The sequence below is a fragment of the Teleopsis dalmanni genome, chromosome 2 (assembly GCF_002237135.1).
Source record: "Teleopsis dalmanni isolate 2A chromosome 2, ASM223713v2, whole genome shotgun sequence".
In the NCBI taxonomy this organism is placed as follows: Eukaryota; Metazoa; Arthropoda; class Insecta; order Diptera; family Diopsidae; genus Teleopsis; species Teleopsis dalmanni.
In genome coordinates, this window is record NC_051847.1 from 10,365,324 (window position 1) to 10,390,829 (window position 25,506).

At 28.8% G+C, this 25,506-nt stretch overlaps 1 protein-coding gene across 3 annotated transcripts; it reads left to right on the forward strand.

Moving 5' to 3' along the window:
- Nucleotides 1-501: 501 nt before the first annotated feature.
- On the forward strand, nt 502-25,014 carry LOC119679778 (NACHT and WD repeat domain-containing protein 2-like; the record flags this gene model as incomplete). 3 transcript variants are annotated; one of them, XM_038092316.1, is given in 13 exon segments in its annotated part: nt 502-615; nt 686-986; nt 1,265-1,388; nt 1,527-1,638; nt 9,226-9,408; nt 14,422-14,517; nt 14,667-15,212; nt 15,383-15,553; nt 15,615-15,981; nt 16,475-16,717; nt 16,869-17,185; nt 17,603-17,681; nt 24,580-25,014. In XM_038092316.1, coding segments are annotated over 13 exon segments (2,691 nt in total), but the record flags the coding sequence as incomplete, so codon positions are not given.
- Nucleotides 25,015-25,506: the final 492 nt, after the last annotated feature.

The following is a 25,506-nucleotide window of genomic DNA, read 5'->3' on the forward strand; positions in this document are numbered from 1 at the left end:
TATTTTAATGATATTGTAAGTTAAATGATATTAGTTACATTAGCTGCTATATTAGAGCTTGAAATTGAAGTTTCCATACCAGTACCTAAACTTTTAATCAATTCCTAAAATATGAAAATAAAATATTCAAAAACTTATCGTCTCAAAATATATTCATGTTAATGACTATTTAAAAATGTACTGTAATGCAACTTTGTAAAGGCAAATACCTCAAAGAAGTCATTGCATTGTGAAACTTTTTCGTTGTCAATTAAAAAGTATCTCAGAACACCAGCTGTTCAACTTGTCCAACTTTACTGAACACAGTCTATACTTGAACTAAGAAGAACAGAAGAACAAGACAACACAGTTGCGGATTAAATTTGTTGAAAATTGAATAAAAGAAACTTCAAATGTTCATGTAAACTTTTTCGAAGTCACGATAAATGCCTTAAAGGACAATTTTTTTGTTTATTTTACTCAACTTAGGTTCAAACTGTATCTATAAGCTATTTACGTTGCCTGATTGAACATGTGCGCTGTTACTTACTTGATCGAGACATTGAACTCATTTACTACACGATACGTAAATCAAGTGATGTATTAACACGTGATCCCATGCAATTAGGTTCTCAAGTAAGTAAAGAATCCTAACAAAAAAAGTTATTAATAAATTATAATTTTGAACTTTTTTTTTATTTTCCAGCTGATATCTTGGTTACGTCCCATTAGCGAACACGATGAAAACGATAATTCCTTGCTCAGCATCACAGTACGTTCGGCTACCGCTTGGTGTGATGGTTATGCAGTGCCACTATTAGTACCGCTTACGGGTTGGTTACCAGCGCCTTTACCTTCACAAATACGTACAATGACTGTATCAGGTACTGGACCTATACGTGAAATATGTGTAGCACCTTCTCGACAACATTTGATACTGTCCACAAACTCAGGTGATGTGCAGAAGTGGCATATTATGAGCAACTCTTTGGAATATATTTTTAAAGGTCAGTTTTTTAAACAACACTAACAATATCTTAACTGTGTGTTTTACTTGAGAATTCGTTATTAAAGAACCATTTGCTTCAAATTCAGCTATCACTGTGCTAACAAATAGTATTACTATACGTCACGTAGTGCAGTAGCCATTAAAAATGAAACATTGCTTTTATGACTACACGCGTTCCTTAATTTGCTCATTATAGTTTTTTTTATACTAATTAATTTTGTTGCTGATTTGTTAGAAATTTTCCTTAATATGTTGTTCTATATACATATATTCTAGGGCATACTGCAGCTGTCACGTGCATGTACGTCGCACCACAATCTGATATGCTACTGACCAGTTCTGAGGATGCCACTGTGATTGTATGGAACGTGACGACACACGAGCTCAAGACTCACATCAAGTACGTTTAAGGCATTTTTTATGAACTTTTTGAATTTGTTTTGTATCTCTTTGCCACGATATCATTTCATTCCATTTAAAATCAATTTTTCGCTTTTTATGTTATTATCTTTTTTTAACACGTCTTGTTTATTTGCAGAACACATACGTCTCTTGTCACAAGTGTTACAGTGGGTGTCAATAACACCTTGGTTATAAGTGGCGATGAAGACTCAAATATTATTGTTTCAGATATTAACAATGGAAAATTGGTAAGTTTACACAAAACATTTAGAGAACCTCACAAAGTATATGTAAATAAATGAATTTAAAATTTAGTGAATTTAAAATTTTTAAATATATTTAAAGCAAATATATAACTATAACCTATTATAACAAAAATATTTATCAAAAATCAATAATCCTTTCTGTATCCTGCCACATAAATTACATGCACACCTGGAAAATATTTTCTTTATAATATCAACTGATTAAGGGTTTATGACTTTCATAACTTAATTTCAGAGTTCTGTGCTTTGTTAACTTAAACGAAAATGCTTTTCTACGGTATCTGTCAGGTTGATATTTATGTTGCATCATAAATAAACCGAAATACCAAACTTGACCGTAGTGAACGGAAACTGAATTCAGTGTTCACACAACACTCACAATAGTAGTCCTGTCGCAGACGCTTATGGAAGCGATGTGCCAAAATTTTAAACATGAAACGACTGGCCAAATTTTTCACTGCCAAGTGTACGACGTACGTGCACCCAGGCAGGTTTACGAAAAATGCTTTTTTATGAAGTCATGTAATTATCATCAACTTTTTTTCACAAAAAATATAAAAAAAAATATTTAATAATTGAAACTGATGCCTTTTTAATTAATTTGTAAAGATATTTCACTTCTGAGGATTTAAAATAATACAATATAAATAATCATTTAAAATGGCAGAGTCAATGTAATCCGTGTATTACTTTTTATAAAAAGAATTTAATATTTTGTGAAAATAAAACAAATTATTAAGAAAATGGAATGCAATTAAAATCTAGTTGCAAATTTTAATTAAAGTCATTTCTTTGAAATTCATGCAAATTTATTATTATTTTCTCTAAAATTTTTTACATGTAATAATAGGAAGCAAAGTATAACAAAAATATTATATGCAAACTATTTATTTAACCTATTGGAACAAATCAACTAAAACAATCATTATTAATACCCAACTCCTAACAACAGAAGTTGTCTAGGCTCGAAATTTCAGCAGCTTCAAGAGCGTCATAATACGCAGTGACGAGCATAATTACACAGCAAGCATATTGAACTGTAGCACTGTTTTTACCCCGTTTTTGATGCGACTTTTAACCAAAAAAAAATTTTTTTATATAAAATGCTTAATTTACAATTGAATGTATTTTATTTCATTATTTTATCTCTCATATTTAATTTATTAAATTACTAAATTTGTACTAAATTAGGCTGAACAAAATTATTGGTACTTCTTATCGGCTCACTTCTTCTGAATAAATTAAAAAGAAATTAAAAAAATATTTACGGTGACAATTAATATTTAGTGGCCCAGCTCTTCTGTTTAATAATAGCTACTGTTCGCTTTGGCGTCGAAGGAATTTGTGAAACTAATAAAACTCTTCTTCTAACCCTTTGCACTTTTCTCCTTTCAGACGATTTTCCTTATATTCGACGATCTCTTAATTTCCTTTATGGTGCTCTCTACAAGCAATTACTTTAAAGTTGTTGATCGACTTACTGCTGTACTGAAATAAATCAAATATTGGAGGTTGTTTTCATAAGTCTAGTTTTTCATTGTTCTTTAATGTTTCTATCTTCTGTTTATATAATGCTTTAATAGTCTAAGCGTCGGCTGCATAAGTGAGTTTTTGAAGCACTAATGCCTTGACTAATCGAGGCAAAGCCCAACCACCATCTTATTTTAAAAAAATCTCACCCAACAATTTATACCAACTAATGTGAGATCAGCCTAATAACTATCGATAATACACATCAATTGAAATACTACAAGCGCTATTTTTCCGTTATATATCCTTATTGAATAGCATGAGGGTTTATAGTACTATAGTTTATAGTACTATATATACATATATTTGCAAATATTTATATATAAAACAATATTAAAACATGTTGTTCAAAGCTTTTGAATACTGGGAGATTGATATTTATTTACATATTTATTTAATTTTAATAATTAAAATATTTTTGTTTATTTTTTATGACCAAACAATTGTATAATATTTTTTTAAGTATGGGCTGGTTGATCAATTAAAATACAATTGTTATATTAAAATGTTATTGTTTATTGTTTTCAGTAGTCTATAGTAAATGAAACAACAATTTATACTTTTTTCTATGCAAATTTTTTTACTACTTAAAATTTTTCAAAAAGTTTGCAATATGCAACTTTGCCACAGATATTTTTAATTAATTCAATAGATTTTTTTCTGCTGCAACACATTTAGATTCTAATACGTAATTTATTATTTTGATCGCTCGTAATTTACCTTGCAAAATTATAGATTTCCGGTTCATTAGCACTGAAGTGGAATGAGCTGGAAAATATGAATACCTACTAACTAACGCTGGTGCATGTATAAAACCCAGCTGAATGATGTTTCTGTAGAGAGTTGCACACTTATGCATTTCGATTAACCTCTTGAGCTGCTTAGATAAATTGTTGCCGCTTCCGTTAATATTTTTGCAACCTCTTTTTTAATTCGCTTCACATTCACATCGTGGCATCAAGTTTGCTTACGTATAGTTTGCTTGCCAGGACCCCTGGCAGATTCAATGTTGTTGCCGTTACTTCCGTACGTAATAAGCATTACTCTATACTTATGAGCAACATAAGAGTTTCCTCCTTTTTTCTCATTGAAAAACTCATAATTTATTTTTAATATTTATAAAGTTCGTGATTTAGATAACATTTATTTTTATATCGGGTAAACGAAAATGGAAATATTAAATTTTATTTAAACGAAATTTTTTTTTAACTTTACTTAATTAAAAAAGAAATTGTAAAGTATCAAGTACTATAAAATATATTCATGATTTTAGAAATGTAGCATTTTTAATTAAATTTTTTTAAATCACATTTATTTTATATGTGTATCCTTATCGTAACAGACATATATAGGACAAATTTTCCTTTGATGTTTGTTCCCAAATGCCTAGATCATTGTCTGTAGTTTTGTAAATTTAATCATCTTCTCGGAAAAAAACTCAGTCTTTTCTTTAAATTTTCATCTTTAATATTAATAAATATCCCAGCTATGTGAATATGAAAACTATTTATGTATTGTATATAATAATCTCTCTCTCTCTCTCTTATCCTTATCTCACAGTGGAGCATAGGGTCTCTACCATCTATTTATATCGTATTCGGTTATTTGATTCACGTCATATGTCAATTCAGGAATAGTTCGTTTCTCTTAGTTCTTTTTCAATTGTTCTTCTCCAAGTTTTAGCAGGCGCTCTAAGTCGACGACTGCCTTGAGGACTCCATCTCAGAGCTTGACGTGCAATGTTTCCATTGGGTCTGCGTATATTGTGGCCTATCCAGCGCAATTTACGTCTTCTTATCTCCATAGTAGCAGATGATTTATTTGTAACGACCCATAGGTTGGTGTTTGTGATGCGGTTTGTGATAAATGTTTGTGATAAACATTTGTATTGCATTGTAGTTTATAAAATGCTAATCATAATGTGTGTGAAAACAATTTTCATTTTATAATCTAACATTACGGCAGAACATATTTAAATTTATTTAACTTTCTTGTAAGAAATAAATAGAATATTTAGAATTGATTCTGTAATATTCAAATATTGCCTTTCATTCTTTTCTAAGACGATATAATACTCTCTACAACATTTATATGTCCCGATGTTGGTTCTTCGATACTAGCGTTATATGCTGACGATATGTGTATGCTATACTCAGATAAATGTGCTCTCAACATAAACCTCATCCTGGAGTATTTCCAGAAATGGAAAATAAAAATCAATAATGAAAAACCAAGGCTCTGTTCATTACGCGTAAGCGGAACAAAACCCGTCGAGAGTGAGATGGGAGATATGGTAATAAACTGGGAGGACAGCTTTAAATATTTAGACATCACGGTAGACAAACATTTCAAATGGCTTAAATATGTTCAACTGAAAAGAATTAGCTGTGCCAAAATTTTTCATCACTTTCAATCGCTATACAAAAATGAAAATCTCAATGCTAAGAACAGGAAGCGATATGTAACTAAATAATTCGACCGTCACTTCTATATGGATGTGTAGCGTTCAGCAAGGCCTCAAACACTACTATTCGCCAGCTAGAAATTGGTCAAAGCTAGACTCTGAGAAGACTTTTCAAGGTACCATGGTACATTAGGACGAATGACATCCTCAGGGACCTCAAGATTGATCCGATCAAAAAACACATAAAGGATAGAGCCCTAAAATTATTTATAAAAACTGACAGGCTTACACCGCGTTATCGAATCTCGGAATGGTTGAAGGTTCCTTGAAGAGATATGAAGACCTGACGTCAGTTATTGCTTAGTCTGATGAAGTGATAAACAATAATCCAGTCAAGGCGTAGATAGGGGTTATGAAGAAACCTCGCAGTTAATAGAGAGTAAAAGTGCTCAAGTGCACTAAGTCAACTAGCCTCAATATAATAATACATTTTTTATAATAATTTGCCATACAAAATTCTGCATCCTATTTAAATATTAGAAAAAAATAATTATAGAATATATAATTGAAATAATTTAAGATTTACATCCAACGATCTCTTTCTTATAAAGAAATACACTCAAATGCTTATATTGTTGGAATAGTCCGTATTAAATAACTTTGTAGGTTAAATTAGTAATCTGTCCGCTAATGATTTGTATATGTATTATATATGTAATTAAGAGAACTTCATCAACTTTGGCGAATATAATAAAGTACTTAAACTCCATTATTCCCTCAAAAGAAAGTAAAATATAGTGAAAGTGAAATAAGAAAAAGACAGCAAAATAATAAGCCATCATCTGCCATGCTAAGCTAGCTTTTTTAAAATGAAAACGTTATGAGAAGCATTAAGCATCTGTGCCGCATGTGTCTGAACATGTGTCTAAGTACACTTTGTTATTGTTAAAGCATAAGTCTAGGAATTACAGTTGTTACCTCTTATGTCAACGTACACCTCAAAGTTATCAAAATGTATATATCTATGCAATAAAATATGAACACAACCAAATAAAATAGAAATACATAAACGTGAGATGAGATGATATAGCTTTTAGACGTGTTAAACCCAGTTAAGGACATAATTTTGCTCTTGTGTAATTTTATATTTTTTATGCGAATACCTTGATTTATGCAAAATCAAGAAAATTCACTCAATTTAATTTTAATTTATATTTTTATTTATTTTTTACTGTTATGAAAATCATAAATCAAATTAAAATCTCAGCTTCAATTTGTTACCCACGTATCTTTTACGAGGTAAATGGAAATTTATTAGAGCCTAAAGTAAATAACAAAAAATACACTGTATAAATTAATAATAAATAATAAATATGTGGTAAATTTTTACACCATAAATTTAATAATTAAATTATATATGGTGTATATTTTGTAAACTATTTTGATGCTACCAAAAATATGTTTTTTATAAGTATTTAATTTCAACAAAAAGTCTAGAAAATGTGTAACATTTAAACTGGAAGCTTTTGTCAAATGAAATGAAAGCGCAGAATTGTGGTTTAATATTACATTAAAGCAATACAATTGAATAATTCGACAGACCTAATTGGTTTATGTCAAATATAATTGGTTAATGTCAGTCTTAATTGATGTGGATATGTATATACGTATATACAAAAGTATGAGTACAATTTATGTACACGTAATGCACTTATCACATTCTCAATCTCATTATCACAAAATAATTAATATAGACTATATCTATAATGACTGAATCATAAAAACGGTTCGAAACCAAAAGAGAAAGTGTTTGTTATATGAGTTACTGGATCAGGCAATTGATATCTGTGTTCTGGTGAACCTTACTAAGGGATTAAAAGATGCCCATCATATTAGTCTTTTCAGTTAATAAAACTGCATTCAAAGCATTGTCTTCTTGGAAGTTCTCTTCCAAAATTTTGGGGAATTGTTATGGCATGTTGCAGCAAATACAGGGTAGTGCTGTTTCCGAGTATCTGCCAACTGATAATCTGGTTCGTTCTAGAATCTACACTTAGGTTATCTGATTGGTCAAAATGACCTGCTTTACCATCTCGACAAAATGGAACTCTCTAAAATCCTGATATTAAAAAAATTCTCCACTGATCATATTGTTTCTCTCATTCGACCCTTTGAGTGTCATCTCTGCAGCTAAAATCGGTTTTTAGCACGAAAGACATGTCATGGTCAAAGTAGCAGGTAACCATAATTTACTAATAATAGTAGTGTCATATTATATTCTATATAGGAAATAATATTTATTATACATTTTAGGACAAAACGTACTATACTGATGAACAAAAATGATTGTCATTATTTTTAATAAGCATTAAAAATGTAAATTTCTTCTGGAAATTATTATTCTAAACTATTTTTGGAGAACCAACTTTTTGCCAAATTTATTACCTTAAATGTTCTCCTTTTGTTGTCCAAGTGTGCGAATTGAATGGTCTCATTCATATTAAATGACACTTATACATATTATATACAACTTAAAATGGCTAATGTACCTTAAATACTTGAATTAAAATTTTAAAATTATTTTATTTTTTATTAGCAAAACATTAATACATTTAATGATATGTGAAAATCGCAAAAATAAATATATATAAGCTTCTATAAATGTATGCAAATATTTAATACGTTATTTAAAAATTTTATGATTCATCACATATTTAAGGAATATATTTAACTTTATTTTAAATTTCATTTTAAATATAATTTTTCTATGGCAAAAAATGTTTACAGTGAATAAATAAAAAGAATGAAAATTATTTTCATGCAATCAGTCAATGCGTTAAACCTCAAAGCTGCTTTTAGCATCATTCCACACAAAACACATTAACATATTAAAATATTAAGTAATTAAAATAAATCTATAATGCTATTTTAAAGCCATGAATATTTCATAATTATGCAGTCTTTTTTTAATTTCTTTTTTGTTGAGCTTAGCAACGCCTGAATTATTTTTAATTATAACATTTCTTCAAGAGAAAATGTTCGTTACTAAGTGGAACGAATTAAGCTGCTTTCTGTTGCGTTACATAGAAATTTCTACGCTTTTCACAATGGAACCAGCAAAGCCATTTATCAATTTCATCACCTAACAGCAAAAGAACTGCAAAGGATACGCCCCAGCCATTTTGAGAGCAACTACTCGCTGGCACATGTATGAACGAGTGCGAGTATTGCATATGTGCGAGTGTGTTTATTACATAAATTAAGCGAGTATGGCGTGCAAAAATGTGATTAACTTAATTTAATAAAGGCTTGCAGGCTTTTGGAATTAGGCTTAGTCTAGTAATGTTACATTGTGTGACATGCTGTGCACCACACACTGATACCAGGCATGTGGCCTATGAGCCACGTGAGCATACCTGAGTTATGTCACAAACCCAAAATATCCTTTAATTAACCCACACATGTAATGCTGATAATTCTAATTTTAATGTCTTTTATTTATATTAAATATTACTGATTTCATTTAGTTCACTAGAGTCTTATGGTATGTGATTTATATTAATACAGCCTTTGATTCATTTTTGTTTATTATTTTTTCTTTTGAATATATATATGTATTATATTTTCTTTTACAGAAGCAGAAAATCACACATCACCGAGGTCCGGTCTCGAGTGTGAAGGTTTGTGGTGCGTGTGATGTGCTTATTTCATCAAGTCACGACAAAACAATTTGTCTATGGTCCTTGGAAGATTATACACTGCTGAATAGCATGCAAATGTGCAGTCCAGTGCTGCGAATTGATATTTCATGTGACTCGGTAAGTCTACTTACTTCATGCACAATTTATGCATTCTGTAAGAGTTTGTATACGTAATTAGCTAAATTAAATAAATAACTTCTTGGCATAAATATTAAAAGAAAAAAAATCAAACTCAGATCTTAAATGAAAATTCTATGAAACAGAGTATTTGAAAATTAAAGTATAAAACTTACGATATAACCTTTTAGTATTTCTAGCTGACAATAATGATTCAGAATTATTAATTATTACTAATGCGACAAAGGACTACAGATCTCATAGCCTGAAAACATATATGTAAATTGTTTTATTTGAGTACAAGTGAGGGTCTCCAACCTTACTTAATGTAACTACAAAGTGGTTTTTTCGAACAGTAGAGAACTACAACAACAAATATTTTTTTTTATATTATTTTAATTAATTGAATTTTTGGCTGACCATACAGCTGTTTCGAGTATTGCCAAATAACCATCATCTTATATTTAATTATTCGTAAATTATTATTTTTGAGACTGCAAGTACTAGGAATCGAACTGATTTTTTTGTGATTTAAACTTAGCCGAAGCTTCAATAGAAAACATAATATACGACTTAAAGTTAAGTTAGGTTGGAGTTGCGTCCTATTACACCAAAGCCTTTAGACTTTAGCATAAATAATGACTAGTTGTGATACCTCGGATTAGCATTGATTTTACATAGAATAAAAGGTTCCCAGAAGGACAGCAGTGAACAGCTTACAAACAACGTTAACAGGCACGACTCCCAAATTCAAGTAAAAGTGAACCAACCTGGTTAGTCTACTATATATACGTTGTAAAGTCTCTAATTTTTACAGAATGTCTAATTTTACAATGTCAGAATGTCATCAATAAGAAAAAGGATACCATACATTTTTTAACTTCTATAGGCCAAAGGGGAATATTAACAAAGAAAGTAAAATATGAATTCCTTCTCCTCTTATGCAGTAGACCAAGTCTCATAGCATGTCTTCTTAGTACGGAGTAACCTATCAACAATGATGCCACCGTAGTGATGAGCAGGTTCCGCTTTAGTTAAAATAGGTGACTGATATGTTTCTTGTCGAGAACTAAGTAATTCTTTCAATCTTACAAAATCTTTCATCTGCTCAGGTTTTTCAACGATTCTCAGATATTTTCGTTTAATCGCCACCTTAGCAGTTACACACGAGATACCAGTATCGTAGTATCTGCCTTGGCAAGCTCGTCTGCCGGACATATCTCGACATGCCCGACATGTTGGACACTGATATGCTCAGCTAACTAGTTAAGAGAAGACATGTTTAGAGAGATTTTATAAACCGTTTGGCTCTCCGAAAAAAATTACAATACTTACATCGGTGATCTTATAGCATTGATAATATTTTGATCGCTATTCTGCCTACACGGTAGTTTTGAGAAAAATATGCCACTGCTGACTGTTCATCAGTGTAAAACTCTTACGTTTTAATAGAAACTACTATATCTATAGTCCAGTCATACCTACTAAATGTAAAAAAGCCGAACCCTAGATCGAGATTTGGATAAGAGTCAATTGAGATAAGGACAACCAAATCCTGATTCAGTATATCAATTCTAATGTACATATTCCGTTACAGATTATATATATTTGCAATCAGCTACTTATGACAATTGACATCTGCCTACTAGATAAAGAAATTTAACTTGTTATAATTAGTTAATAGTAATTATTTTTATATTACTTCGAAAATGATTATTGTAGTTATGTCAAATTCTAAATTAATTAATTTTGCAATTTTTAAAATATATTATAGGTATCTATTTATAAGAGTCTAAATAAGTAAATTTGAAGTTCACACCTATGAACCAGCACAGGCCCAACACATGTGTTATAGATCCAACTTTTACTGAGAACGTAATTGGAAATTCAATAACTCTTCTTTGTTTTTTACAATTGAAACTAAGACACCAATAAAAGCTTACGATGTTAAAGAAACAAATGCTATATTGAGAAATTCTCTCTCTTAAAATCTATTTAAAATCATTCTATTCTCCTTTTACTTTATTCAAGTGAAGACTGATATATAACAACTTTCTAGCTCCATTTTAGAATTTTTAATCAATCAACAATTAAATACTGTGTCATTTTTTTCACTGCACCTAATAAGTTTGCTGCTATACATCCTTGCGTCTCTATCTCTATCACCAAATTTCTTATGTTCAAAACAAATGAATTATTTCTAGTACATATATGAATAAATTAATAACAATCTTAGATCAGTCATCGAATCATAACGAACTTTTGAGGAATACTTAAATAAGTCACTGAGAAGGGTGGGACTCTACAGAAACCGCCCAGCTATCAAAGAATAAAAGAGTCTAGATGCACACAGACTCAACATTAACATGAAAAATCTGTAACTAAAAACTGAATTTCAAGTGCAAAATCATAAACCAGATGATCTCAGAACTGTAGTCAATACTTTTAAGAAGACTTCTAAACCAAACAAAAAAAAAACTCAACTACTGAAATCGAAATGGACTCGTGCGTATGTGTATGAATAGTTAAGAAACTTTTACAAAAGTGACTTTAATCACTAAACAGTTTTTACTTTTCACTACTTTTCGCAGACAAAAAGTACTAAATAAGTTAAGCGGTTGCCATCCGGTGCAGCGATGCTCTGACACGCGCCAATTGATGTGTAGGAATAAGTTTAAAGTATTTTTCAATGTGTGACATTAAATTAAATGTCAACTACACCAGATTAAAACTATTGTATCTTTTGTTAATTTTCCTGTAACAGATTTTATCCTTTTTTGCGACATGCTTAAAGCTGTTCAACTCGCTACATTCGATTGAAGGTTTGAGAAGGTTGTACTACAAAATATCCTACATACGTGGGTTTTCCTTTTGTGCCATTTCTGTTTTCGTATCAGTTCTTTTATTGATATTAGGATAATCGCATGCTGATGAAGCGATGTGTATTCAAGTGATGAGTTGTAATCTGATATCATGTGATGTGATACAGCACAGAAAAAGGAAAAATTTATAATATAATAATAGTATTAAAAGTTCAAAAGAGAGTAACCTTCAACTCAGCAAGGCATTAAATATGCCAGTAGTTGCATAAATGAGTACACATTTTAGTATTTTAACTTTTTCCACTACAAAGTACAAAGTAGAAATATCACTTGGTACACGCAAGTATAGTTAAAGTTAGTAACATGGTTTAGTATTTTATTTTATTTTATAGCTTAACTAGCTATAAAATGCACAGCGCACATATTTAATACCTTACGCCATACTTTGAAGATGATATTTTTTTTTAATTTGTTATAAGCTATACTGTTCGAACCAGTTGGAGATATATAATCTCAATATTTACAGAATTAATTAGTTGAAAGTCAACGAAACTCAAAACGATGCAGTCAAATAAATCAATATGTGTCACAAATAGTTTATCCAAATTACTAAGATCGTACTTGAACTTCTATTCTTTCAAAAATCCTTTACTTTGATATATTTTTATACTTAATTATATATAGAAATAAGAAATCATTGCAATATTTCTCATCTAATAGATTTTTATTATGGAATACAGAATTTCAAACAAAAAATCAGAAGAACAAAAAAATTATAAACGTATGTAGGAGACACTTTTTTATAAAAAGAAGATAAGATCATTTATTTCAACCATTAAAACTTATACAACTATAGCTTTTCTTTTAGTGATTGAAATAATTATATTATTGAATAAGAAGTTTCATATTTTCTTGAAAATATGATAAAACTATGACAATCAAACCTCATGTAGTCATGCCAAATATGTGGTTAATGGTTAATCGTTCCTTAAAAACGATTACATCGAAATAAAATACATATTTAAAATTGTTTAATTTAAAATCTTTAAAAATGTATCTTTAGAAATCGTGCTGTTTTATTTATTAATACTATTAAGTTAGTTTTTTATCATAAGTGTGGTACATATACTTATGTTCAGAATTTTATCTCCATAAAATAACTGTCATGAAGTAAGAACAAAAAAAAATCTTTATACTTCTAAAATGAGACAAATAATGTAAGATTTCTTTATCACTTTATTATCATTTATCAAGTCAGGATTTCCATATACTACGAAAACCTAAGTCCTCTTAAAAAAATCACATTAAATTACTCAAATGAAGTACTTCGCACGAAGTTCAAGAATTTTATGTTTCAGGAAAATCACTAGAATGTTTTTATTGTTGCAAGGAATACAGAATAATTTCTAATATGATGATGAAAATTACAACAAAAAAACATAAATTCCTTATATTTGGTTCAAATATATTTAATAAAGAACAAAAACAACTATGAAATGATAAATAAATGACAGCCAAGTTCAATAAATTATATCCTTACTCATATATATACGAGTACTAATATACACTTGGCGTATTAAAAATGTTTTAAATGGTCATTAAATAATTTTTTTTTCATTATATACATATATACTCTGACACAATTTTCTATAAATTTACATGACAAAGAAGATGAGATATATTTTATAGGTTTATTAAACTTAATTATAACTCATTTAAATTATTTTTTCTTGCACATAATGCAAGATTTACCTTTAATCACTTGAAGTTTCCATGTCCAGTAATCAAATAATCGGTTATCAAGTATCAACTCAAAAAGATAACTCTTGTTGGTGCATATATTATGCCAGTGTCCAGCACTGGCAAGCAAGAAGATGACTGTCTTGGGGCACCATGGAGTTGTTGATGACTTGGCAAGCAACATCAAGCTAAATGAGCCACTCTAGCTTTGACTTAATAATGACATCCCAGAATGGAAGGACGAAAAAGAAACCAAGTCGTTTCGTGGTCTACTTCGGCTAATCCATCACTTCAGTAAGCCCACTTGCTGTACGGTGCGCTGTCCCAACGTCCCACAATATTTATATAGATATACTTTTAATTACTAATGTAACTTTATAATACATTATTGTTTTCCACTCCAAAATATTTTAATATAAATTTTGGTATTAACGAATTTTCTTATTTTCAGGTGTTTCTTTTGGCGCACTGTGAAGATAATGGCTTATATTTACGTACTTTAGCCACAGGAAAGGAACTGCATACACTTAAAGGTCACAAGTCACGCGTAAGTTATTTGAGAAACAAATATCAAGATTTAAATTTTAAAGGAATTTTCGTTAAGTTAAACAATCTATATTTTCAACAATATTTTGCTATCGAACTTTAATCTTAATATATGCATTTGTTTATTTTGTTTCAATTCTACTGAAATAGATACGCACCATATCTATAGCGAAGGACAATCAACGTGCTGTTGTCGGCTGTGAGGATACACGTGCACTTATTTATGACATGCATTCGAGTAAATTAATACGTTCTATGCCACCTAATCCCGGTCCTGTCACCGCTGTTTATGCTATGGATAACGATGACTTTCTCATCACAGTTGGTGGCAATAAAGTAACATTTTATTCTTTCCGTAACGAAGAACTTTACGTTCATCCCTACTCACACAATCAGCGTCGGAAGCGTTCACTGAAACGTTCACTGCAATCTCAGCGTTCACCTTCAACGACTTTACCGCCCATTACATGTTTTGACGTATCACGCGATTCACAATTGGTTGCCATTGCATCTGGACGTAGTGTGCATATCATGCGAATTAATACCCCAGAATATCAAACAACCTTTGATGGTCATGCTGGCCCAGTGTCGTGTTTAAGTTTCGCCCCAAATGGGGAGTATTTGGTAACTGGTTCAGAAGATCGTACAGTTAACGTTTGGAGTCTCACACTTGGACAAATTACAAATACATTCAAGGTAGAAACTGTAAAATAATACTCGTTGCTTTACATATTCGTATTTTTTTTTTCTTTTTTAATGGTTTTGGTAATTTAAAGTTATGTAAAGCGTTGCTGATATAAGCAATCATCCGATATAAGTAGAAAAAAGCAATTCTTAATGTCTATAATTTAATCTTCATTTTTAAGGGCCACAATGCACCGGTGCATTGTGTTGTTGTACTTATGGACTCAAGACGAGTGATCTCCTCAGATCGTGACTCTAATTTATATGTTTGGATTGCTGATGCAGGCAATCTCTTACAAACAATACAAGGACCCTTTAGATGGTTAGCTATTACAAATAATATGAAATTTGCGGTAAAAAATATTATACATTAATTTATAAAGATTTTAAGCTCTACTTATATTGTTTTCTTAGGTGTCCACTAATGGTGAAAATACACTTAAAATTTGGTCACTAACACGTGAAGATGAAAAATACTCCGTTTCGCATTCGGATGAAATCACTTGTTTCACAATAACCGCTGATAGTTTATACATTATAACAGGTTCCCGTGATATGTCATTGAAAGTCTGGCAAGCTACTGGAGGAAAATTAGCCCAAGTTTTAGTTGGACACACAGATGCTGTAACTTGCGCGGCTGTTTCTGTAACCAATAAGACACAAGTCATTTCTGGTTCAAAGGATACGAATTTAATCATATGGGACTTGCACACCGGCGAAGAAATACATACTTTAGCTGGTCATTTGGGACCGGTTATAGGTGTTAAAGTATCCGCTGATGGTAAGTAATTTAGAAACTAATGATTGCAAACTTATATTGAAAAAACTTTGTGACGATTTTATAAATATAGTTTAAGTTCCTAGTATATGTTCATTTTTAAGTCAGTATTGAGACTTAAGTTATGGTGGTTTCAAAATCTATACAAAAATGCAGTAATGTTACGACTTTAGTGAATTTTTTTTATACTTAAGTCAGTATTGAGACTTAACTTACGACAGTTTCTATTGATTCCACAAAAATAGCATATACTAATAACTGGCATTTTTCATACCACCACTGCACAAAATCTATATAAAAATGTCATATTTTGTTGTTTGACAATTGTAAGTTTGTTTTATTTTACTAATATAAAATAAAAATTTTATTATGTTTAACTTGTAATAAATATATTGCTAATAAAAAATATTACATATTACATTATATTACATATAAAGTTTTTAGATTTTTACCTGTTTAAATTGTCACTATAAATTATTAAAATTATTTCTACTAGGTTCTACGGCTGTTTCGGGTAGCGACGACAAAACCTTGATTGTTTGGGAAACCAAACGTGGTCTGGCTTTAACCTCCCTGCAATTACATGTTCCTTTCACACATTTCGACATTAGTCTGGAGTGTTCACGTATACTTGTACAGCTGGTGGACAGTTTCAACTTGCCCGTCATTTGTCTACATAATACACCTGCTCAGTATGTCAAGTTACCCACCTATTCCGCACCTGCACGTGATGTTGAAGGTATTTGCGTGATACGTTGATTAATTTCCATTTATTATATAATTTTTAAATAACTGTACTATAATGTTATTATACCATACCATTTTTAAATTTGTTTACTTATGCACAATTATTTCATAATTTTTTAACTCAATTTAAACACTTTAATTAGACTTACGTCCTCAAGGTCCGAAACGTCAAATGAAACGATTGTTAAAGAAAGAAGTTTCTTTGGACACATACACTTGGCAAAAGAAATATGGACATCTTACTTCTTCAGTTATGATGGCACAAGTCGATGAACGACTTAAACGCCGTTTCTCAGTTTCGGCAAGCATGGAAGAGATCTCGAAAATTGCAGAAATGAAAACAATTACTTCTCAAACGAATTTAGGGCCCGAGCAAGCCGCTCTGGCACAATCACAGCATTTTGATCAGTTGGAAGCTTTGTGGAATAAGCGTTCACCGCCACGCCGAAGACACAATGCGGTAGGTTTAGAGCAATAAAATAGAGCGCAATTGATACTAACAGGAATGCGATTAGGTTCTAGTAAAATTATTCATAAAGTATTTAAATAAAATATGAGTGCGAAATAACATTTAGACAGTAGATATGTAAAATTTGATTTAGTGCCAGAGTTAATTAGCATAACACACTCAGTTTGAGTTGCTTGGCTTACTTAACGAACTCGTACAGTTGATACTATGACTGCTGTACAGCTTTAAAAGATAATACAAAGTGTAGTAGTCTAAGCAATATATGTTGAACTTTTTGTTTTTTGCGTAGTTGATGCTCTAAAACTCACTTTTTTCTTTTCTGCTTCTTTTCTTTTTTTTGTTCTATATTTCAAACAAAAAAATTATTTCAAAAATGCAAAAAAAATCACTTCACACACTTTCAAACAGGGTCTCTCACGTCAAACTTCACTCGTTGAAGACCGCCTCGAGTCATCCGATGACGATGAGTATCATGATGAGCGCACAGGTATGTTATCTGCATCCTATGACAACATACATAGATTAGCATTGTCGCCCTGCATGTTGAAAATGCGTCCACTTTCATTGCAATTGCACGATACATGGCACACATGCACGTTGCAAGTACCACCTACCAGCACATTAGCACCATTACAACAACAAACCTACAACAACTCAATGCGTACATGCACACATACACATACAACATTCGACGCAAATAGCATTGTTAATTATGACGACACGTACCACGTACCACACCAACCCGATTTAGTTAGAGATCTCTTGAACGACACAGTATTTTACAATGACAGGGCAACAACAAATTTAAGCCAAAGGCTGAGCAGCTTTTTCCGATGGGATAGTTTGAAGGCGCGAATTAGACCAGCGCGTAGCTGTCATTCTTTAGAAATGCATACAAATTTTTGTACTAAAACAACAACAAACAAACAATCTAATAAACGTCCACTAGCTATGCCCATCATAATAGTTGAGAATTACGATCATCGCAATGTGCAGCAAGTGCGTACAAATATGCTCTTGCATCCACATGCGGTGCAAGCTACATGGGGAAGTATATTGCCTGAACCAACAACTCCTAAGGCTGGCTGTAAAGCTAGAATAACTACAACAACTACAACTCCAACTACTCCAACAATAACATCACCAATTACAAATTCTACACCAAATAGTTTTCAGTTTTCAAAATATTTACAAAATAATTTTCGTATGCCTCGTTTTTTTAAACGCTCACACACACAAACTGCATCGCAAACTCCAACATCCGACCGTGTTGTGTGTAATGAGTTGCCCACTGGCGGCAGTGATGACAGCGAGTTAAACACTTTTTGTGGAGCTGCCATAAAAATGCACAAAAAGAACAATAAACATAAACAACATTCCACAATAGCTACAAATCTAACTCCAACAACAACAACACCACCACCAACAACAACAACAACAACAACAACAAATACAAGTGCAATAAAAACAAAAACAAAATGTGCCAATAGAGAAACGCACACAAAAAATAGTTCAAATTGCAAAACACAATGAGTGCCACCGGCACCCGCAGGACCAGCTGTAAAAAGAACAATGAACACATATGTACGTTGTCGAGTTGATGCCGTTGTCAGTGTAGAAGTTTACTTTCGTAAATATTAAAGAAAAAATGGCGATAAAGAAAACATTTCGTGCTTACAGTAAGCGTGAACGACCACTGAATTACATTGTTAAAATTGAAAAGGCCCCTTATCGCAGTGCTAATAACTGTTAAAGTATTTTTAGTTTATGGGAAAGTTGTTCTTTGACATAGCAAATACTGAGTACTGAGTAGACACAGTAAACAAAGGATACAAAGTATATTAAGTACATAACTTGTTAGTTACGAATTCCAAAATAAATATTGTCCTAATTGTATAAAAATGTATTTTATAATTAATTTAAATACATTCTATGTTTTATACAAATATGGGTAACTAAGATTTTAATGGATACTACACTCAGAAAAGAACGTATACGATAAGTGAGAAAAACTTCATACCATAAATACAATGAAATATTTTATAACAAATTCTACAGTGACGTGTTTTATAAACTTTGAGAAACATTAAAAAAACATTTCATATTTGCAACTTTTTCTAAATTTAACAAAAAAAAAATTTTAAAAAAAAAGGAAAATATTTTATGAAATTTTTCGTTTAATATCGTGTACAATTTTGGTTCAATGCAAGGTTTACAAGTGTTAACCAATGAGATCAATTCTGCCATTAACATAAACTATGCCACATTTAAAAATGGCGATTTTTATTATTTACTTTAATACTATTTATAATAGTAATTTAAGAATTACGAGAATAGAGTGAACGAATAATAATTCATTATAAATCAAATTTAGCAGTCATAAAAATTTTATTACTACGTTTTTCCAATACACAGAGCAAATAATCATCAAATTTTGTTATGCTCTATAATGTATTATAATTTCAAAGATTAGTTAAACCCAATCTATAATGAGTTTATAATTAAAATTTAACCACTGCATAACATATTTTAATTTTATAATGTATTAAATGTTCTATTGCACAAAATCTTATAAAATTAAACATGTTCTCTGCTGGCACTATCCTTTAGAAACTCACTTTAATACATATAAATAATTTGTAAGCTCGTATTTAAATAATACTCAATGTAATATTCATTACAAATTTAGTAAGAGTTTTAAGTTAAAAACTTTTTCTTCCTCTACGTATAAAGGTGATTCCAGCAGACGTAGTAAAACGCTGAGAGTGCTAATAAAACTCAATACTTTTGAAAACTTCTTAAAAACTTTTAGTTTTTAAACTACGATAAACTGTTTGTTTGCCATACATCCGCTTCTCGTAATAAATTATTATGGCAAATAAACACAAAATATAACATTATTGTAAATAGCAAAAAAAATTAAAATTATTTCTTTAATGGTTTACTTCTAACAGAACTATCTGCACTTAAGTTGTTATCGCTTAAATGAGAGTTTAGTTTTATTGTTATTTAAAAAAAATTGTAATATTTTTGAAAAACTTAAACTTAACGACACATCGTATCACATAACATTCTATATATTAGTTTCTGTGGCATTTTGAACGACAACAGAACAGTAAACAGTAAATTTACTTACATTACATATATCTTTATAAAATACCTAAACTATTTTAGTCTATTTATGACAATCACTTTGTATTTCAATGCAGCACATATGAACACCGTAAAGCACTACAATATTTTAGCTTCCTTTAATTAATATTTGTAGAAAATGATATACTATACATATATATTTTGTAGTTAGCATGTTGATCTTTTTAAGAGAAAAACTTTGTAATTTTTTTATTTATTGAACAACACAAAATTATGTAGTATTTGTTCTTTTATAGTTATAAACAATTTTTTAATAATAAAAACTTATTCTTATTATTTATGAAGTTTTTTTTTAGAGGTAAGTATAGACAAATTTATTATATGGTATATCATTTTATTTATGCTATGTTTATTTTTAAATTAATTAAAATTAATCATTTTTATTATTTTTGTTTGGAAAATTTGAGAAATTGAACAATTAGATTCAAATGAATTGCTATCTTTAAGACAGTTATGTCCAAGAAATAAGTATAGGATTGCAGAACTCGTACATTCAATTGAAATGTTAAAATCACCAGAACCACATAGTGAAATTTATACCAATGATACTTAAGAAATTTTATATGGAACAGCCAAAGCAAGAGCAAAAGTGCAATAACAACAATAAATACAACTTTGAAGCAATTAGATAAAAATATTTTAAAATAATATGATATATGAAAATACAATAATTTATACAAATTTTCAAATTAGCAACGTAAACGTAAAGCTTTAAGCCAATTAAATATAAATATTTGAAAATAATATATAATATATTATATATATATATAAACAAGTTTTTAAAAAATTAACCTTTTTAAAAACATTTTTAATAAGTAATAGAAACTATATTTATTTATTGTTTCAACACAGATCGTGGGAAGATATATATATATAATTCTAATATATATAATAATATATATAATATATATATTATAATATATATAATATATATATTATAATATATATAATTATACCTCAAGTGGTGTATGTGTGTGAGTGAAAACGTAAGTTTTAAGAGTATGAATTAAATCTTCTTAAATAAAATTTCATCATAAATAGAATATAGTGGAGTAAAATATAGTACAAGCATACAACAGTGCAGTTAGAGTTTAAAAACTCTTTAGGAAACCTCTCCATAAACATTTACAATGTTAGAATTAGTTTTTTATATTTCAAATAAAGCAAAAGAATAGGTGTCAATAAGAAATGCAATACGAATTAATATATATTTTATAATTTGTTATCATACTTTTTTAAATATAAAAATATATTTTTAGTATATATTCACCAATTGATAACTTTTTTAAAGTAAACTGTCCGCTATTTCTTACTACAGTCATTAGACTTACTTTTAAATTTTTATTTGAAAATATTTTTTGAGGTTCTAAAAACTTTTGTCAATATTTTTTAATGTTATACATCAATTTATTTTAAAAAACTCCTTAGAAAAATATAAAACCTTTTTTTCAATGATGTTATTTTGTTTTTAAACTAAAATTTAATTTATTTTATATAAAAATCTAATAATTTTTTTTTAATTTATAATAATTTGGTGAATTAAATCTTTATTGAACTTATGCACAATCGTATATTTATTTTTGTTTTTTTACATTATTTAATTAGATTCATTAGTTAAATTTTAAATAATTGTCGCTAAAAAATATTTTTTCTTCTATTTATTTTTGAAATAATGTTATTTAGTATAATTTTCTTTCAAACCTTAATTTTATTATATATATTTATTAATAATTTAACTAATTTTATAAGATTTTTAATAATTTATGAAACTAAATCTTTATTTAACTATGCATAAAGTAAAAAATTATTATTACCAAAAATGAAAGCATTATATTCGGTAAGTAAAATTCAGCACGTTTGACGATTCCATTATAAATCTTAAAATCTCTAAATAAAAGTTATTTCATTAAAAGTTATGTGTAAATTTTCTACGAATTTCTATCAAATTCATTTTTTTTATACTCTGAGTGTTAAATCTCATTATCTCATATCAACAACAATCATTTTAAATAAATTAAATTAATATTTAATTCCTTTTGTTTAGCATTAATTTAATAAAATTAATTTCCTTTTTTCCTGTTTTCCCAACACCTGAAAATATTACAAAAATAATTATAAAAATATTCCTGTGTGACCAACATAAATAAAAATTTTGATCTAAAACATTCACCGATTAACAAACAAACCAAACAACCTAACCAACAACAACAACAATTAATTCACCAGCGCACTCAAAAACCAGCTCCCGCAGTTCTTTGCAACAACCTATTATCTAAAACCAATAGCGACTCAGACCCCCAACAAAACAAAACCGATCTAAACTAAAGCACATAAAAAAAACAAATAAAATTTTAATCATAATAAATAAAAGTATTTTAAAATATTTATAGTTTTTAAGTGAAGAAATTTTTAAAATATTAATGTTGTGCCACAACCTTTGCACTGATCTGCAATCTAATCACTTCACAATTTATTAAGGAAAAATATTTACAATTTAAATGAAATAGAATATTTCAAATTCAACTTTTTACTTTTAGACGAGCTCGATGATTTCTTTTAAATTTCTATACAAAATTAGGCAAAATTATTTGCTCTTTCGTAACTAAAAATTTTTGGTTCTCAAAATTTTACAATTTCATTACGAAAAAATTTATGAAATACCTCAGTGTTGCTGAATTTAATTAAACTTTCATAAAGAGTTTCTATTAATTACAAATATACAAAACTCTCACTTGAAAGAAAATAAATTAAATGCCAAACAAATAAATTTTAAAACATTGAATGTTTTCTAAAACTAAAAATAACAAAATAATAAATATATATTTATATAAATAAATATATATATATATATATAAATGGAAGGAAAAGTAAAATTAACAGCGGCAAACGTTTTCATGTAAGTAGCAAATAAAACCACTTTTAAATATTTTAATAAAATACACTAGAAACACTTTAAAAAATCAAACAATAATACACCGTAAACAATTATTTGCATAGTTAATTAGATGCGCTTTTATTGTTAATGTGATATATTAAGTAGATTTATTGCTTTGAAAATATTTGCAAACTATTTTAAAACTAAAATTATATATAAAACAAGAATCAATGAAATTTTTAATACTAATTAATAAAAATATTTTGAAAAAAGCTGAAATATTTATTAGCAGATAAACGAAAAACTTTTGCAGAATAATAAGCAAAATCCCAACATTAAAAAAGTTTGCTTAAAATGGCGACCGATAGCCATTTTAAAAAAAATCGACTAGTTGTCATATGTGATCGCTTTTTCAACATGGCCGTCATTAAAAATATTTTTGTATAAATATTAATACAAATTGAACTTAATTCAATTTACGCTAATGATTGTAGTATTCACTTACATACATTCGATAGTTCCATAAAAAAACCTTTACTGATGAACTGATAGCAATTTATCAATACTTGCATTTTTATCAAACTTCAAACAACATTCTGCTATTAGAATTCCCAACAGTTAATATGTTCACTAAATAAGTTCTTTGTACAAACCAAAGTTCTAAACTATTTTAAAGTTCAGTTACCAAATATATAATTTCAATATGATTGGACTTAGCTTAAACGTAGTAGCAAACGAACTTTTAGTAAAACTAAAGTAGTGATAAAACTAGTGTTGCCAACTTCCATTATAAAGATGCTATTTTAATTGTAAAATGCTTTTCAAACAATTGAATATCGCGTGCTGAAAATAATGGAATATATTGACCTGTTCGAATATTAATATCAATGTATTAATAAAGGAGCGATGCAATAAACGAACGGAAATCTGTCAATTTTTAGTCGTAAACAATTATAAAAATTTTTATAATTTATTAATTAATGAATGAATTAATGAATAAGAATATTTATTTAATAGTATATTAACTTTTAAATTAATATTTAAACACAATAATGATAGTAAAGTACTTCATTTTAAAGTAATTTGCAAATAATTTCAAAATAATTTAGAAGGTGATTAAGACAAAATAACACGTTTGCCTTTGCTTTTGAATGTTCCAAAACATATTTTGTTAAAGGATGTTTCAGTATGCTTTATAGAAGTAAAATAAATGAATTTAAATTCTTGAAGTATATATAAAAATTAACAAATTACAAAGTATATTTAAAATAATATACTGAAACAGCCTGCTAATTTCACAATTACGAATCCCTTTAATAATTCATTTATATACTTTTACTATATTTCGCACGCAAAGATCATTTCGCTGCAGGAGGAGGAGGAGGCTACCGCTAGACAGGAGCAATAAATAAATTGTATTCAGCTGAGTGTGTTGTAACTACAGGCAAATAATTTGCTTGTAAAAACTGAACAAAGTTCGGTCTAGTTAAGGAATCTAGATTAAGTTTTAAGCTTTACGACATAAGTTCTTTTTTAAATGTTTTTAAAATTTACTCGCAGATAAATTCTGTTTTATTTTTCATATAAATGTTTGTATATGGTGTCTATAATATTTTAAGTAAGTTTTATGATGAGTATCAACTTTATATTTGGGTGGGAAAATTTGTGTTATGCATTTTTAAACCCCCGGTAAGCAATACATTCTAATTTAAGGTGAACCTGAAACCTTTTAGCACTTAGATATTTAATCATAATTGAAAAAAAAAAAATTAAAATTAAATAAAAATTAAAATATGACATAGTTTACATGATTGTTGTAAAAAAATTAGAGTATCCACCGTTTAATCATAAAATATGAAAACTTTAGATGGGCTAATATATATAACAAAACTTGTTGTACAAAAAAAAATACATTTATGCAAAAATAAATAATTTTAAATGTTTAGTGTAGTTGTAGTCAATATAATTAAAAACAGAAACAGTTTAAAAGTATTTAAAGAAATTATTAACATATAAACATATATTTAAATCATGAAGATAATAAGGGGTTAAAAGCTGAACTATGCTTAATTCTATGCTTGTTAAATCTCAAGGTAAATGCAGAAATAATAATAATTTTAATAACAATAATAATATAAAACGTTATTTATTTCTTACTAACAATGCTAAAAATATATAGCACATTAGCAAGTATCCATTGCAGTTATTGTGACTTGATGATATGTATATCTATAATTGATATATATATATATCCATTGACTTTGCATTCATACACAATATAAAT